General features: G+C 43.3%; 1 protein-coding gene across 7 annotated transcripts in view; it reads left to right on the top strand.

The window, feature by feature from the left end:
* Window positions 1-1,208, top strand: part of ITPR2 (inositol 1,4,5-trisphosphate receptor type 2) — a 301,374-nt gene extending 300,166 nt beyond the window's left edge. For all 7 annotated transcript variants that reach the window (XM_056517619.1, XM_056517614.1, XM_056517618.1 and 4 more), the window contains one exon: window positions 527-1,208. In XM_056517619.1, coding sequence (XP_056373594.1) covers window positions 527-613 — 87 coding nt within the window. In that variant the 3' untranslated portion in view covers window positions 614-1,208. The remainder of the gene's footprint in view (window positions 1-526) is intronic.
* The last annotated feature ends 17,489 nt before the right edge of the window (window positions 1,209-18,697 follow it).

Here is an 18,697-nt window from a genome sequence, read left to right as displayed (position 1 = left end):
ATCAGCTGATCATGATCATTGGGGATTGCAGCGATTGGGTGATCAGCTGATCATGAACGCTACATAGGGGATACAGTCAATCAAGGGTGTAATTTACGGGTCTTCGCCCCTAGCTCAAATCTGTAACAGGGCCCCTGTGTCAGAAGGAACTGTGGGCCCCCTCATAATTGGGGCGACTGCTAACTTTTCCCCCCTCTATAGTCAATGGGGGAGATTTATCAAAACCTGTGCAGAGGAAACATTGCCCATAGCAACCAATCAGATCGCTTCTTTCACTTTGCAGAGGCCTTGTTAAAAATGAAAGGAGAGATCTGATTGGTTGCTATGGGCAACTGGGCAACGTTTCCTTTGGACAGATAAATCTCCCCTTATGTGTTTCCTAGATCAGTGGGACTTGGTAGGTGTCAGATTATCGGAAATATTTCACTGTTCCCGGCTGAAGGTTTAACTCCCGATTATCTGATGCCGATTTGAAGAATTAATTTTTTTAAATAATTTTTTTTGTAAAAAAAAAATGTTTCCGCAGATGACAGAACAAAGGAAAAACAAACAGCGCTTGGGATTTCTAGGCACGAACTCCCCACACGTCAACCATCATCTCTCCCCGCACTGATGAAGGTCTCGTCATCTCCGTTAACCCTATGTTATCGCTTTTTGGGACGTATATGAGAAGGAGGAGGAGGAAGATACGTGATGGACTGATCAGAGCCGCACAGGGATCTGCAGAGCGCAGGCGGAGCTCACAGCAGACTCACGCCCCGGCGGATGTATAAGGGATGTCTCCGCCTGCGCGGCTCCTTTTAAAGGGATTGAAACGCGTTCAAAATCACATGTCTGATGGCGGCGCTAAAAAAAAATACAAAAAAAAAACTGGATACTGAGCTACAGCCGGCGCCGGCCGGGGTTTAGCTACGCTGTGCCTTTAAGACATGAACAAGGGACGTTCTCACCGACTTATCGGTGCCGTTTGTACAGTTTTTGCGCTTTTTTTTTTGAGGCGACAGAAAAATATCACAATAATAAAGGGAGTCGCTGTCTTAATCGATGTGTCGCGAAACATTCTGCAGCCTTTGCGACCGATTCTGCGCCATTTTTAACATTTCCGCTTGCTGTCAGTGAATGGAGACTTTTTTGTCGGGGTCCTATTACAGGTATTTGTGCATGCCCTCTATTCAACGTCAATGGTCTCCAAACAGTGTGTCTCCAGCTGTTGCAAAATTACAACTCCCAGCATGCCCGGACAGCCTTCGGCTGTCCGGGCATGCTGGGAGTTGTAGTTTTGTAACAGCTGGAGACACACTGTTTGGAAAAAAGAACTGTTGATCCATCAATTGCTCACGCTGTATAGGATGGACTCCAAACTGATACATTGTAACAAACTATCAGCGAGATAAACTATCAGGGAGACAAGGGACTGGATTCAACTGTAACAAATCCTCAGCTGTGAGAAGTAACAGGTCACCCGGATGAGAAACAAATATGGTTTCCATTCATTGATGACAAGCAGAGATCCGATACGTGGTGAAGGAGTTGTCCATGATTAAAAAACAAAAAAAAACAAAAAAAATGTCTGATTTCTTCTCCAAACAGCGCCACCCCGGTCTACTGGTTGTGTAGGGTATTGCAACTCTGCCGAAGTGAATGGGTATAAGCTGCAGTACCCCCACATGACCAGCTGTGGCGCTTTTTTTTTTTTTTTTTTTTTTTTAACAGCAGACTGGATACTATGAGGGTTTTTATTTTAATCAAGTTTTATGACTTAAAAAAAAATAAATTCTGTACAAAGAAAAGTTTAAATGGTCAGTAAGGTGAATGACGGAATCTAGTGCAATAAAGAGAATACATTAGACCGGCATTGTGGCTGTCAAAGTGTAATAGAAAAAAAAGATCTAGAACGGGAATTAAAGGGACAGTAACCTTATTATCTCTCTTAATCCCCTATATACATGTACACTCAGCTGACATCTATCCCTCCTGATCCCCTATATACATGTACACTCAGCTGACATCTATCTCTCCTGATCCCCTATATACATGTACACTCAGCTGACATCTATCCCTCCTGATCTCCTATATACATGTACACTCAGCTGACATCTATCTCTCCTGATCCCCTATATACATGTACACTCAGCTGACATCTATCCCTCCTGATCTCCTATATACATGTACACTCAGCTGACATCTATCTCTCCTGATCCCCTATATACATGTACACTCAGCTGACATCTATCTCTCCTGGTCTCCTATATACATGTACACTCAGCTGACATCTATCCCTCCTGATCCCCTATATACATGTACACTCAGCTGACATCTATCTCTCCTGATCCCCTATATACATGTACACTCAGCTGACATCTATCTCTCCTGATCTCCTATATACATGTACACTCAGCTGACATCTATCCCTCCTGATCTCCCTATATACATGTACACTCAGCTGACATCTATATCTCCTGATCCCCTATATACATGTACACTCAGCTGACATCTATATCTCCTGATCCCCTATATACATGTACACTCAGCTGACATCTATATCTCCTGATCCCCTATATACATGTACACTCAGCTGACATCTATCCCTCCTGATCCCCTATATACATGTACACTCAGCTGACATCTATCCCTCCTGATCCCCTATATACATGTACACTCAGCTGACATCTATCCCTCCTGATCCCCCTATATACATGTACACTCAGCTGACATCTATCCCTCCTGATCTCCTATATACATGTACACTCAGCTGACATCTATCCCTCCTGATCCCCTGTATACATGTACACTCAGCTGACATCTATCTCTCCTGATCCCCTATATACATGTACACTCAGCTGACATCTATATCTCCTGATCCCCTATATACATGTACACTCAGCTGACATCTATCTCTCCTGATCTCCCTATATACATGTACACTCAGCTGACATCTATCCTCCTGATCTTCTATATACATGTACACTCAGCTGACATCTATCCCTCCTGATCTCCTATATACATGTACACTCAGCTGACATCTATCTCTCCTGATCCCCTGTATACATGTACACTCAGCTGACATCTATCCCTCCTGATCCCCAATATACATGTACACTCAGCTGACATCTATCTCTCCTGATCCCCTATATACATGTACACTCAGCTGACATCTATCCCTCCTGATCTCCTATATACATGTACACTCAGCTGACATCTATCCCTCCTGATCTCCTATATACATGTACACTCAGCTGACATCTATCTCTCCTGATCCCCTATATACATGTACACTCAGCTGACATCTATCTCTCCTGATCCCCTATATACATGTACACTCAGCTGACATCTATCCCTCCTGATCCCCTGTATACATGTACACTCAGCTGACATCTATATCTCCTGATCCCCTATATACATGTACACTCAGCTGACATCTATCTCTCCTGATCCCCTATATACATGTACACTCAGCTGACATCTATCTCTCCTGATCCCCCTATATACATGTACACTCAGCTGACATATATCCCTCCTGATCCCCTGTATACATGTACACTCAGCTGACATCTATCCCTCCTGATCCCCTATATACATGTACACTCAGCTGACATCTATCCCTCCTGATCCCCTATATACATGTACACTCAGCTGACATCTATCCCTCCTGATCCCCTATATACATGTACACTCAGCTGACATCTATATCTCCTGATCCCCTATATACATGTACACTCAGCTGACATCTATCTCTCCTGATCTCCTATATACATGTACACTCAGCTGACATCTATCTCTCCTGATCCCCTATATACATGTACACTCAGCTGACATCTATCTCTCCTGATCCCCTATATACATGTACACTCAGCTGACATCTATCTCTCCTGATCCCCTATATACATGTACACTCAGCTGACATCTATCCCTCCTGATCTCCTATATACATGTACACTCAGCTGACATCTATCTCTCCTGATCCCCTATATACATGTACACTCAGCTGACATTTATCTCTCCTGATCTCCTATATACATGTACACTCAGCTGACATCTATCTCTCCTGATCTCCTATATACATGTACACTCAGCTGACATCTATCCCTCCTGATCCCCTATATACATGTACACTCAGCTGACATCTATCCCTCCTGATCCCCTATATACATGTACACTCAGCTGACATCTATCCCTCCTGATCTCCTATATACATGTACACTCAGCTGACATCTATCCCTCCTGATCTCCTATATACATGTACACTCAGCTGACATCTATCCCTCCTGATCCCCTATATACATGTACACTCAGCTGACATCTATATCTCCTGATCTCCTATATACATGTACACTCAGCTGACATCTATCTCTCCTGATCCCCTATATACATGTACACTCAGCTGACATCTATCTCTCCTGATCTCCTATATACATGTACACTCAGCTGACATCTATCCCTCCTGATCCCCTGTATACATGTACACTCAGCTGACATCTATCTCTCCTGATCCCCTGTATACATGTACACTCAGCTGACATCTATATCTCCTGATCTCCTATATACATGTACACTCAGCTGACATCTATCTCTCCTGATCCCCTATATACATGTACACTCAGCTGACATCTATCCCTCCTGATCCCCTATATACATGTACACTCAGCTGACATCTATCCCTCCTGATCTCCTATATATATGTACACTCAGCTGATATCTATCTCTCCTGATCCCCTATATACATGTACACTCAGCTGACATCTATCTCTCCTGATCTCCTATATACATGTACACTCAGCTGACATCTATCTCTCCTGATCCCCTATATACATGTACACTCAGCTGACATCTATCCCTCCTGATCTCCTATATACATGTACACTCAGTTGACATCTATCCCTCCTGATCCCCTATATACATGTACACTCAGCTGACATCTATCTCTCCTGATCTCCTATATACATGTACACTCAGCTGACATCTATCTCTCCTGATCCCCTATATACATGTACACTCAGCTGACATCTATCTCTCCTGATCCCCTATATACATGTACACTCAGCTGACATCTATTCCTCCTGATCCCCTATATACATGTACACTCAGCTGACATCTATCCCTCCTGATCCCCTATATACATGTACACTCAGCTGACATCTATCCCTCCTGATCCCCTATATACATGTACACTCAGCTGACATCTATCCCTCCTGATCCCCTATATACATGTACACTCAGCTGACATCTATATCTCCTGATCCCCTATATACATGTACACTCAGCTGACATCTATCCCTCCTGATCTCCTATATACATGTACACTCAGCTGACATCTATCTCTCCTGATCCCCTATATACATGTACACTCAGCTGACATCTATCCCTCCTGATCCCCTATATACATGTACACTCAGCTGACATCTATCTCTCCTGATCTCCTATATACATGTACACTCAGCTGACCTCTATATCTCCTGATCTCCTATATACATGTACACTCAGCTGACATCTATCTCTCCTGATCCCCTATATACATGTACACTCAGCTGACATCTATCTCTCCTGATCCCCCTATATACATGTACACTCAGCTGACATCTATCTCTCCTGATCCCCTATATACATGTACACTAAGCTGACATCTATATCTCCTGATCTCCTATATACATGTACACTCAGCTGACATCTATCTCTCCTGATCCCCTATATACATGTACACTCAGCTGACATCTATCCCTCCTGATCTCCTCTATACATGTACACTCAGCTGACATCTATCTCTCCTGATCTCCTATATACATGTACACTCAGCTGACATCTATCTCTCCTGATCCCCTATATACATGTACACTCAGCTGACATCTATATCTCCTGATCCCCTATATACATGTACACTCAGCTGACATCTATCTCTCCTGATCCCCTATATACATGTACACTCAGCTGACATCTATCCCTCCTGATCCCCTATATACATGTACACTCAGCTGACATCTATCCCTCCTGATCCCCTATATACATGTACACTCAGCTGACATCTATATCTCCTGATCCCCTATATACATGTACACTCAGCTGACATCTATCTCTCCTGATCTCCTATATACATGTACACTCAGCTGACATCTATCTCTCCTGATCCCCTATATACATGTACACTCAGCTGACATCTATCTCTCCTGATCCCCTATATACATGTACACTCAGCTGACATCTATCTCTCCTGATCCCCTATATACATGTACACTCAGCTGACATCTATCCCTCCTGATCTCCTATATACATGTACACTCAGCTGACATCTATCTCTCCTGATCCCCTATATACATGTACACTCAGCTGACATTTATCTCTCCTGATCTCCTATATACATGTACACTCAGCTGACATCTATCTCTCCTGATCTCCTATATACATGTACACTCAGCTGACATCTATCCCTCCTGATCCCCTATATACATGTACACTCAGCTGACATCTATCCCTCCTGATCCCCTATATACATGTACACTCAGCTGACATCTATCCCTCCTGATCTCCTATATACATGTACACTCAGCTGACATCTATCCCTCCTGATCTCCTATATACATGTACACTCAGCTGACATCTATCCCTCCTGATCCCCTATATACATGTACACTCAGCTGACATCTATATCTCCTGATCTCCTATATACATGTACACTCAGCTGACATATATCTCTCCTGATCCCCTATATACATGTACACTCAGCTGACATCTATCTCTCCTGATCTCCTATATACATGTACACTCAGCTGACATCTATCCCTCCTGATCCCCTGTATACATGTACACTCAGCTGACATCTATCTCTCCTGATCCCCTGTATACATGTACACTCAGCTGACATCTATATCTCCTGATCTCCTATATACATGTACACTCAGCTGACATCTATCTCTCCTGATCCCCTATATACATGTACACTCAGCTGACATCTATCCCTCCTGATCCCCTATATACATGTACACTCAGCTGACATCTATCCCTCCTGATCTCCTATATATATGTACACTCAGCTGATATCTATCTCTCCTGATCCCCTATATACATGTACACTCAGCTGACATCTATCTCTCCTGATCTCCTATATACATGTACACTCAGCTGACATCTATCTCTCCTGATCCCCTATATACATGTACACTCAGCTGACATCTATCCCTCCTGATCTCCTATATACATGTACACTCAGTTGACATCTATCCCTCCTGATCCCCTATATACATGTACACTCAGCTGACATCTATCTCTCCTGATCTCCTATATACATGTACACTCAGCTGACATCTATCTCTCCTGATCCCCTATATACATGTACACTCAGCTGACATCTATCTCTCCTGATCCCCTATATACATGTACACTCAGCTGACATCTATTCCTCCTGATCCCCTATATACATGTACACTCAGCTGACATCTATCCCTCCTGATCCCCTATATACATGTACACTCAGCTGACATCTATCCCTCCTGATCCCCTATATACATGTACACTCAGCTGACATCTATCCCTCCTGATCCCCTATATACATGTACACTCAGCTGACATCTATATCTCCTGATCCCCTATATACATGTACACTCAGCTGACATCTATCCCTCCTGATCTCCTATATACATGTACACTCAGCTGACATCTATCTCTCCTGATCCCCTATATACATGTACACTCAGCTGACATCTATCCCTCCTGATCCCCTATATACATGTACACTCAGCTGACATCTATCTCTCCTGATCTCCTATATACATGTACACTCAGCTGACCTCTATATCTCCTGATCTCCTATATACATGTACACTCAGCTGACATCTATCTCTCCTGATCCCCTATATACATGTACACTCAGCTGACATCTATCTCTCCTGATCCCCCTATATACATGTACACTCAGCTGACATCTATCTCTCCTGATCCCCTATATACATGTACACTAAGCTGACATCTATATCTCCTGATCTCCTATATACATGTACACTCAGCTGACATCTATCTCTCCTGATCCCCTATATACATGTACACTCAGCTGACATCTATCCCTCCTGATCTCCTCTATACATGTACACTCAGCTGACATCTATCTCTCCTGATCTCCTATATACATGTACACTCAGCTGACATCTATCTCTCCTGATCCCCTATATACATGTACACTCAGCTGACATCTATATCTCCTGATCCCCTATATACATGTACACTCAGCTGACATCTATCTCTCCTGATCCCCTATATACATGTACACTCAGCTGACATCTATCTCTCCTGATCTCCTATATACATGTACACTCAGCTGACATCTATCTCTCCTGATCCCCTATATACATGTACACTCAGCTGACATCTATCTCTCCTGATCTCCTATATACATGTACACTCAGCTGACATCTATATCTCCTGATCCCCTATATACATGTACACTCAGCTGACATCTATCCCTCCTGATCCCCCTATATACATGTACACTCAGCTGACATCTATCCCTCCTGATCCCCTATATACATGTACACTCAGCTGACATCTATCTCTCCTGATCTCCTATATACATGTACACTCAGCTGACATCTATCCCTCCTGATCCCCTATATACATGTACACTCAGCTGACATCTATCTCTCCTGATCTCCTATATACATGTACACTCAGCTGACATCTATCTCTCCTGATCCCCTATATACATGTACACTCAGCTGACATCTATCTCTCCTGATCCCCTATATACATGTACACTCAGCTGACATCTATCTCTCCTGATCTCCTATATACATGTACACTCAGCTGACATCTATATCTCCTGATCCCCTATATACATGTACACTCAGCTGACATCTATCTCTCCTGATCCCCTATATACATGTACACTCAGCTGACATCTATCCCTCCTGATCTCCTATATACATGTACACTCAGCTGATATCTATCTCTCCTGATCCCCTATATACATGTACACTCAGCTGACATCTATCTCTTCTGATCCCCTATATACATGTACACTCAGCTGACATCTATATCTCCTGATCCCCTATATACATGTACACTCAGCTGACATCTATCCCTCCTGATCCCCTTTATACATGTACACTCAGCTGACATCTATATCTCCTGATCCCCTATATACATGTACACTCAGCTGACATCTATCCCTCATGATCCCCTATATACATGTACACTCAGCTGACATCTATCTCTCCTGATCCCCTATATACATGTACACTCAACTGACATCTATCTCTCCTGATCTCCTATATACATGTACACTCAGCTGACATCTATCCCTCCTGATCCCCTATATACATGTACACTCAGATGACATCTATATCTCCTGATCTCCTATATACATGTACACTCAGCTGACATCTATCTCTCCTGATCCCCTATATACATGTACACTCAGCTGACATCTATCCCTCATGATCCCCTATATACATGTACACTCATCTGACATCTATCTCTCCTGATCCCCTGTATACATGTACACTCAGCTGATAACTATCTCTCCTGATCCCCTATATACATGTACACTCAGCTGACATCTATCCCTCCTGATCCCCTATATACATGTACACTCAGCTGACATCTATTTCTCCTGATCCCCTATATACATGTACACTCAGCTGACATCTATCCCTCCTGATCTCCTATATACATGTACACTCAGCTGACATCTATGCCTCCTGATCCCCTATATACATGTACACTCAGCTGACATCTATCCCTCCTGATCCCCTATATACATGTACACTCAGCTGACATCTATCTCTCCTGATCCCCTATATACATGTACACTCAGCTGACATCTATCCCTCCTGATCTCCTATATACATGTACACTCAGCTGACATCTATCCCTCCTGATCTCCTATATACATGTACACTTAGCTGACATCTATCCCTCCTGATCCCCTATATACATGTACACTTAGCTGACATCTATCTCTCCTGATCTCCTATATACATGTACACTCAGCTGACATCTATCTCTCCTGATCCCCTATATACATGTACACTTAGCTGACATCTATCCCTCCTGATCTCCCTATATACATGTACACTCAGCTGACATCTATCCCTCCTGATCTCCTATATACATGTACACTCAGCTGACATCTATCCCTCCTGATCTCCCTATATACATGTACACTCAGCTGACATCTATCTCTCCTGATCCCCTATATACATGTACACTCAGCTGACATCTATATCTCCTGATCTCCTATATACATGTACACTCAGCTGACATCTATCCCTCCTGATCCCCTATATACATGTACACTCAGCTGACATCTATCCCTCCTGATCCCCTATATACATGTACACTCAGCTGACATCTATCCCTCCTGATCTCCTATATACATGTACACTTAGCTGACATCTATCTCTCCTGATCCCCTATATATATGTACACTCAGCTGACATCTATCTCCTATCTCTCCTGATCCCCTATATACATGTACACTCAGCTGACATCTATCTCTCCTGATCCCCTATATACATGTACACTCAGCTGACATCTATATCTCCTGATCTCCTATATACATGTACACTCAGCTGACATCTATCCCTCCTGATCTCCCTATATACATGTACACTCAGCTGACATCTATCTCTCCTGATCTCCTATATACATGTACACTCAGCTGATATCTATCTCTCCTGATCCCCTATATACATGTACACTCAGCTGACATCTATCTCTCCTGATCCCCTATATACATGTACACTCAGCTGACATCTATATATCCTGATCTCCTATATACATGTACACTCAGCTGACATCTATCCCTCCTGATCTTCTATATACATGTACACTCAGCTGACATCTATCTCTCCTGATCCCCTATATACATGTACAATCAGCTGACATCTATCTCTCCTGATCCCCTATATACATGTACACTCAGCTGACATCTATCTCTCCTGATCCCCTATATACATGTACACTCAGCTGACATCTATCCCTCCTGATCCCCTATATACATGTACACTCAGCTGACATCTATCCTTCCTGATCTCCTATATACATGTACACTCAGCTGACATCTATCCCTCCTGATCTCCTATATACATGTACACTCAGCTGACATCTATCTCTCCTGATCTCCTATATACATGTACACTCAGCTGACATCTATCCCTCCTGATCCCCTATATACATGTACACTCAGCTGACATCTATCTCTCCTGATCCCCTATATACATGTACACTCAGCTGACATCTATCCCTCCTGATCCCCTATATACATGTACACTCAACTGACATCTATCCCTCCTGATCCCCTATATACATGTACACTCAGCTGACATCTATCCTTCCTGATCCCCTATATACATGTACACTCAGCTGACATCTATCCCTCCTGATCCCCTATATACATGTACACTCAGCTGACATCTATCCTTCCTGATCCCCTATATACATGTACACTCAGCTGACATCTATCCCTCCTGATCCCCTATATACATGTACACTCAGCTGACATCTATCTCTCCTGATCCCCTATATACATGTACACTCAGCTGACATCTATCCCTCCTGATCTCCTATATACATGTACACTCAGCTGACATCTATCCCTCCTGATCTCCTATATACATGTACACTCAGCTGACATCTATATCTCCTGATCCCCTATATATATGTACACTCAGCTGACATCTATCCCTCCTGATCCCCTATATACATGTACACTCAGCTGACATCTATATCTCCTGATCCCCCTAAATACATGTACACTCAGCTGACATCTATCTCTCCTGATCCCCTATATACATGTACACTCAGCTGACATCTATCTCTCCTGATCCCCTATATACATGTACACTCAGCTGACATCTATATCTCCTGATCTCCTATATACATGTACACTCAGCTGACATCTATCCCTCCTGATCTCCTATATACATGTACACTCATCTGACATCTATCCCTCCTGATCTCCTATATACATGTACACTCATCTGACATCTATCCCTCCTGATCTTCTATATACATGTACACTCAGCTGACATCTATCTCTCCTGATCCCCTATATACATGTACAATCAGCTGACATCTATCTCTCCTGATCCCCTATATACATGTACACTCAGCTGACATCTATCTCTCCTGATCCCCTATATACACGTACACTCAGCTGACATCTATCCCTCCTGATCCCCCTATATACATGTACACTCAGCTGACATCTATCTCTCCTGATCCCCCTATATACATGTACACTCAGCTGACATCTATCCCTCCTGATCCCCTATATACATGTACACTCAGCTGACATCTATCCCTCCGGATCTCCAATATACATGTACACTCAGCTGACATCTATCTCTCCTGATCTCCTATATACATGTACACTCATCTGACATCTATCCCTCCTGATCTCCTATATACATGTACACTCAGCTGACATCTATCTCTCCTGATCCCCTATATACATGTACACTCAGCTGACATCTATCCCTCCTGATCTTCTATATACATGTACACTCAGCTGACATCTATCTCTCCTGATCCCCTATATACATGTACACTCAGCTGACATCTATCCCTCCTGATCTCCCTATATACATGTACAATCAGCTGACATCTATCTCTCCTGATCCCCTATATACATGTACACTCAGCTGACATCTATCCCTCCTGATCTCCCTATATACATGTACAATCAGCTGACATCTATCTCTCCTGATCCCCTATATACATGTACACTCAGCTGACATCTATCTCTCCTGATCCCCTATATACATGTACACTCAGCTGACATTTATCTCTCCTGATCTCCTATATACATGTACACTCAGCTGACATCTATCCCTCCTGATCCCCCTATATACATGTACACTCAGCTGACATCTATCCCTCCTGATCTCCTATATACATGTACACTCAGCTGACATCTATCCCTCCTGATCCCCTATATACATGTACACTCAGCTGACATCTATCCCTCCTGATCTCCTATATACATGTACACTCAGCTGACATCTATCCCTCCTGATCCCCTATATACATGTACACTCAGCTGACATCTATCCCTCCTGATCCCCTATATACATGTACACTCAGCTGACATCTATCCCTCCTGATCCCCCTATATACATGTACACTCAGCTGACATCTATCCCTCCTGATCCCCTATATACATGTACACTCAGCTGACATCTATCCCTCCTGATCCCCTATATACATGTACACTCAGCTGACATTTATCTCTCCTGATCTCCTATATACATGTACACTCAGCTGACATCTATCCCTCCTGATCTCCTATATACATGTACACTCATCTGACATCTATCTCTCCTGATCTCCTATATACATGTACACTCAGCTGACATCTATCCCTCCTGATCCCCTATATACATGTACACTCAGCTGACATCTATCTCTCCTGATCTCCCTATATACATGTACACTCAGCTGACATCTATCTCTCCTGATCTCCTATATACATGTACACTCAGCTGACATCTATCTCTCCTGATCCCCTATATACATGTACACTCAGCTGACATCTATCTCTCCTGATCCCCTATATACATGTACACTCAGCTGACATCTATCTCTCCTGATCTCCTATATACATGTACACTCAGCTGACATCTATCTCTCCTGATCTCCTATATACATGTACACTCAGCTGACATCTATCCCTCCTGATCCCCTATATACATGTACACTCAGCTGACATCTATCCCTCCTGATCTCCTATATACATGTACACTCAGCTGACATCTATCTCTCCTGATCCCCTATATACATGTACACTCAGCTGACATCTATATCTCCTGATCCCCTATATACATGTACACTCAGCTGACATCTATCTCTCCTGATCTCCTATATACATGTACACTCAGCTGACATCTATATCTCCTGATCCCCTATATACATGTACACTCAGCTGACATCTATCCTTCCTGATCCCCCTATATACATGTACACTCAGCTGACATCTATCTCTCCTGATCCCCTATATACATGTACGCTCAGCTGACATCTATCTCTCCTGATCTCCTATATACATGTACACTCAGCTGACATCTATCCCTCCTGATCCCCTATATACATGTACACTCAGCTGACATCTATCCCTCCTGATCCCCTATATACATGTACACTCAGCTGACATCTATCTCTCCTGATCTCCTATATACATGTACACTCAGCTGACATCTATCTCTCCTGATCCCCTATATACATGTACACTCAGCTGACATCTATCTCTCCTGATCCCCTATATACATGTACACTCAGCTGACATCTATCTCTCCTGATCCCCTATATACATGTACACTCAGCTGACATCTATCCCTCCTCATCCCCTATATACATGTACACTCAGCTGACATCTATCCCTCCTGATCTCCTATATACATGTACACTCAGCTGACATCTATCCCTCCTGATCTCCCTATAAACATGTACACTCAGCTGACATCTATCCCTCCTGATCCCCTATATACATGTACACTCAGCTGACATCTATCCCTCCTGATCCCCTATATACATGTACACTCAGCTGACATCTATCTCTCCTGATCCCCTATATACATGTACACTCAGCTGACATCTATCTCTCCTGATCCCCTATATACATGTACACTCAGCTGACATCTATCCTCCTGATCCCCTATATACATGTACACTCAGCTGACATCTATCCCTCCTCATCCCCTATATACATGTACACTCAGCTGACATCTATCTCTCCTGATCCCCTATATACATGTACACTCAGCTGACATCTATCCCTCCTGATCTTCTATATACATGTACACTCAGCTGACATCTATCCCTCCTGATCTCCTATATACATGTACACTCAGCTGACATCTATCTCTCCTGAGCCCCTATATACATGTACACTCAGCTGACATCTATCCCTCCTGATCTTCTATATACATGTACACTCAGCTGACATCTATCTCTCCTGAGCCCCTATATACATGTACACTCAGCTGACATCTATCCCTCCTGATCTCCTATATACATGTACACTCAGCTGACATCTATCTCTCCTGAGCCCCTATATACATGTACACTCAGCTGACATCTATCCCTCCTGATCTCCTATATACATGTACACTCAGCTGACATCTATCTCTCCTGGTCTCCTATATACATGTACACTCAGCTGACATCTATCTCTCCTGATCCCCTATATACATGTACACTCAGCTGACATCTATCTCTCCTGGTCTCCTATATACATGTACGCTCTCTTCAGATGTGCATGCATGTGTTCTTAAACCGGAGAGTAGAAAAAGTCCCTGCCTGGCTTATTTACCAAAAAAGTTTAATCCATTAACAACTATTGTTTTTTTTTTTTTTTTTTTGGGGGGGGGGGCAGTTATCCAGGATCTGTAAAGCTTCAGAGACAACCATGATGCAAATGTAGTAAATCAGCATTATATTTTATCTTTTATACAGAAAACAGATGAAAGGAAGCATATATATATATATATATATATATATATATATATTTAAAAGAATACATAAAAAAAAGTGATCCGGCAATAAATGGATTCTTGGCCCCGTGAACCGCAGCGGTACAGATTTAATAACTGGTGGGGTCTGTGAGGAATAACCCGCCGGCCCGCGCAGACCCCTCACTAGAAGCCTCGCACAGAACATTCTACAATATTCTAAATTTTCCCTTCAGTATATGGATGAAGAGTAACCCCTCATGTGCTGGAATCGCCAGCAAAGTCTTTCGTTTTCCTTTTTTGCTGGTAAAAGCATTGAGCGAGCGCGGCGTCGGCGTCAGCATCGGCGTTACTCATCATCCAGAGGTCTGCGCTCTACAATGTGTTTATTCCCTGACATAACTGCTCCCACCTTATAGAAACATTGATCGGCTGCCGTCTAGACATCCTTTAATAAAAGAGGCTTTGTCTCAGCACCGACAAACACACCGGTGCTGGGAGAGGAGGGCGCAAATGGCTCCGTAACCATGTTATTGCACAGATTTAACCCCCTGGCAGCCCTTAAAGGGGCATTCTGTCTTTGAGAAAACGAAGGGCTTAAAGGGTTACTCTGCCGAAAATCTTATCCCCTATCCGTGCCGGATGACTGGCGACTACACCTGCCACGCCCCCTCCATTCATGTCTATGGGAGGAGGCGTGACGGCTACGTAGTAGCCGTCACGCCCCCTCCCATAGACATGAATGGAAGGGGCGTGGCAGGACATGAACACGGAAGCTCCAAGCTTCCGTGTGCCGGTCGCCGCCGCTTCCGAGGTTCCTCCCGCGATCATACATCTTATCCCCTATCCAAAGATGTTTTTGGCGGAGTACCCCTTAATTTGAGGATCTAATTTCCCAAGTATCGATCACCGCGGTCATCAACAGGGAGCCAATCCGGGTGATGAACAATGGTACGGCAACAGACAACGGCTGATCGTGGCTCAATGAGCCGCTCGGATGCTCCGCCTACTTTTTTAACACAGTCGCACACCACGGAATAAGTGGCGCAGGGCATATACCACGAGTGAATCTTGCCTTTCTGCTGCCCGAGGGGAACTAAACAAAGGCACCCCCATATATATATATATATATATATATATACACACACACACACATAGGTGTTGTGGGTTGTAGTTTGTACCGATACCCCACTTTTGCGGAGTTTTCACTTTTTTGATCACTTTATGAATTTTTTTTCTTGGATCACTTGTGACCAAAAATCACCAATTTTGGCATTTGGAATTAATTTGCATTTACACCGGGGTCAGGAATGTCCGCACGCGGCGACACCGCGAGACTCCAGGGATGACAGCAGGTGGTGCCGCCTAAGGCTGCTACTTTAAATGGCCTCACGATTGATACAGTATATAATGGTGGTAGTAGTAGTACTAATAGTAGTAGTCTTTTTCGAGAGCAGGGGCGGAGCTTAAATACGTTTTGCCATGTGATATTGTAATTTTTCGTTATATAAAAAAAAATTGTGGACCATTAGAATTTGTAATAATAATAATGATATTAGGGATAATAGAAAAAAGTAACTAGGCCCCTCTAATTCCAATAAGATTGGGGCATTTTCTGTGAGTCATGTGGGGGAGGGGGGGGGGCTTACATCCATCCCACAAGTCCCAATGTCAGCAAGTTTCTATGAAGCCCATAGCAACCGATTTACATTATAAAATGAAATCTGGAATCTGATTGGTTGGTACAGGGCTTTTGTATTGTGCCTCCATGTTGCCCATAGCAACCGATTACATAAAAAATTAAAGCTAGAATCTGATTGGCTGCTACAGGGCATCTGTGTTGTGTCTCCATGTTGCCCATAGCAACCTATTTTGGTTTCACTTAATAAAATAAATCTAAAACGGAAGTCTGATTGGTTGGTAAGTTTAAGCGTCACCCATGGCAACCAATCAGATTGCAGTTTTCAATTGATGTGACTAGTTGCTATGGGTAACAGCTACCTTCTTTTTTGAACTTGAGGCCTAAAAATTTGTGGAGAATAATGAGATGTTAAAAGAAGTAGAAATCGCCAGGAAGTCTTCCTTGTCCTGTGGTCGGCAGACATGACACATGGACCCATGTCCTGTGCGTCTCCTAATGACGCCCCCTCACAGGAAGCGGTATGGTGCAACACGCATTCCCTTCCCCCTACACACATGTGGGCGGGAAGCTTTCATCTTAAGGTCCTGGGTTGTCTTCCTTCTCGGAGGTTACGGGGTGAGATATTGAGACCGTCTGCCCCATCTGTGACCTGTCTGACTGGAAATCCAGATGTTCTTCCCCGTTACTGGAATCTTCATTTCAAAGAAACCACAAGTTTGGATGAACTCATCCCCGTCCGCCAGGAATCCGCCGATCCTAGTGAACCCGAGCCCTCCACGGGGAAGATGAGAATCTGCGCACACGTTATTATGTGGGACAATGGAGAAAAGGCAACAAAAAATGAATTCTCCATATTACAATATATATATATTTTTTTTACCCTAAATGTTACTTTATATCGTCCTAATATTAATAAATCAGAAGTTAGAGCAGAAGCCGACGTGTGGTAATAATGTTTTTTTTTTTAGTTTCCGGGATATCGGAATATTCCTACCCACTTGTGGCAGCCATTGTTGAAAATGTGGTAACAGGAAATGCAGCCGTGTAGGTTCTGGTCAGTTATGTGACGGTGCTATCAGTCTTAATTAGCTAGTTTACACATTTTTAAGGCACTTTCGCATGTGTTTTCAGCCACATAAGGCTGACGTATAGTGCTATGATAACACTGCCATATAAACAGGGCTGTGGAGTCGGTAGATAAATGTTACGACTCCGGAGTTTTCTGTACTTCCGACTCCTCTGTATTAATATGTGAATGTATTTTATACATTCCTTGAAGGAAAGAAAGGTAACATACCTGTCATTACCACAGGACTAATGTCTGGGAAGCCAACAGTCTACTGTATTGAACAGTTTGTGTGCTGATCTGCTGCTGAAGATAGGGCAGTGGGAGGATCAAGGAAGGGGCATTTATTATAAAACATGATTTCCCTAGTAGAATCCCATAGTCATGTTTAAAGGGGTACTCCGCCCCTAGACATCTTATCCCCGGGGTCCCGCTGCTGGCGACCCCCGGGATCGCCGCTGCGGCACAGCGCTTTCATTACTACACAGAGCGAGTTCGGGGGACGGATACAGAGCGATACAGTGGACGGAGCAGCGTAATGTCATAGCTCTGCCCCTC

Source organism: Hyla sarda, chromosome 4 (genome assembly GCF_029499605.1).
Source record: "Hyla sarda isolate aHylSar1 chromosome 4, aHylSar1.hap1, whole genome shotgun sequence".
NCBI lineage: Eukaryota > Metazoa > Chordata > Amphibia > Anura > Hylidae > Hyla > Hyla sarda.
Note: the sequence above shows the minus strand (reverse complement) of the source record. Positions and strands in the feature narration are given on the sequence as shown.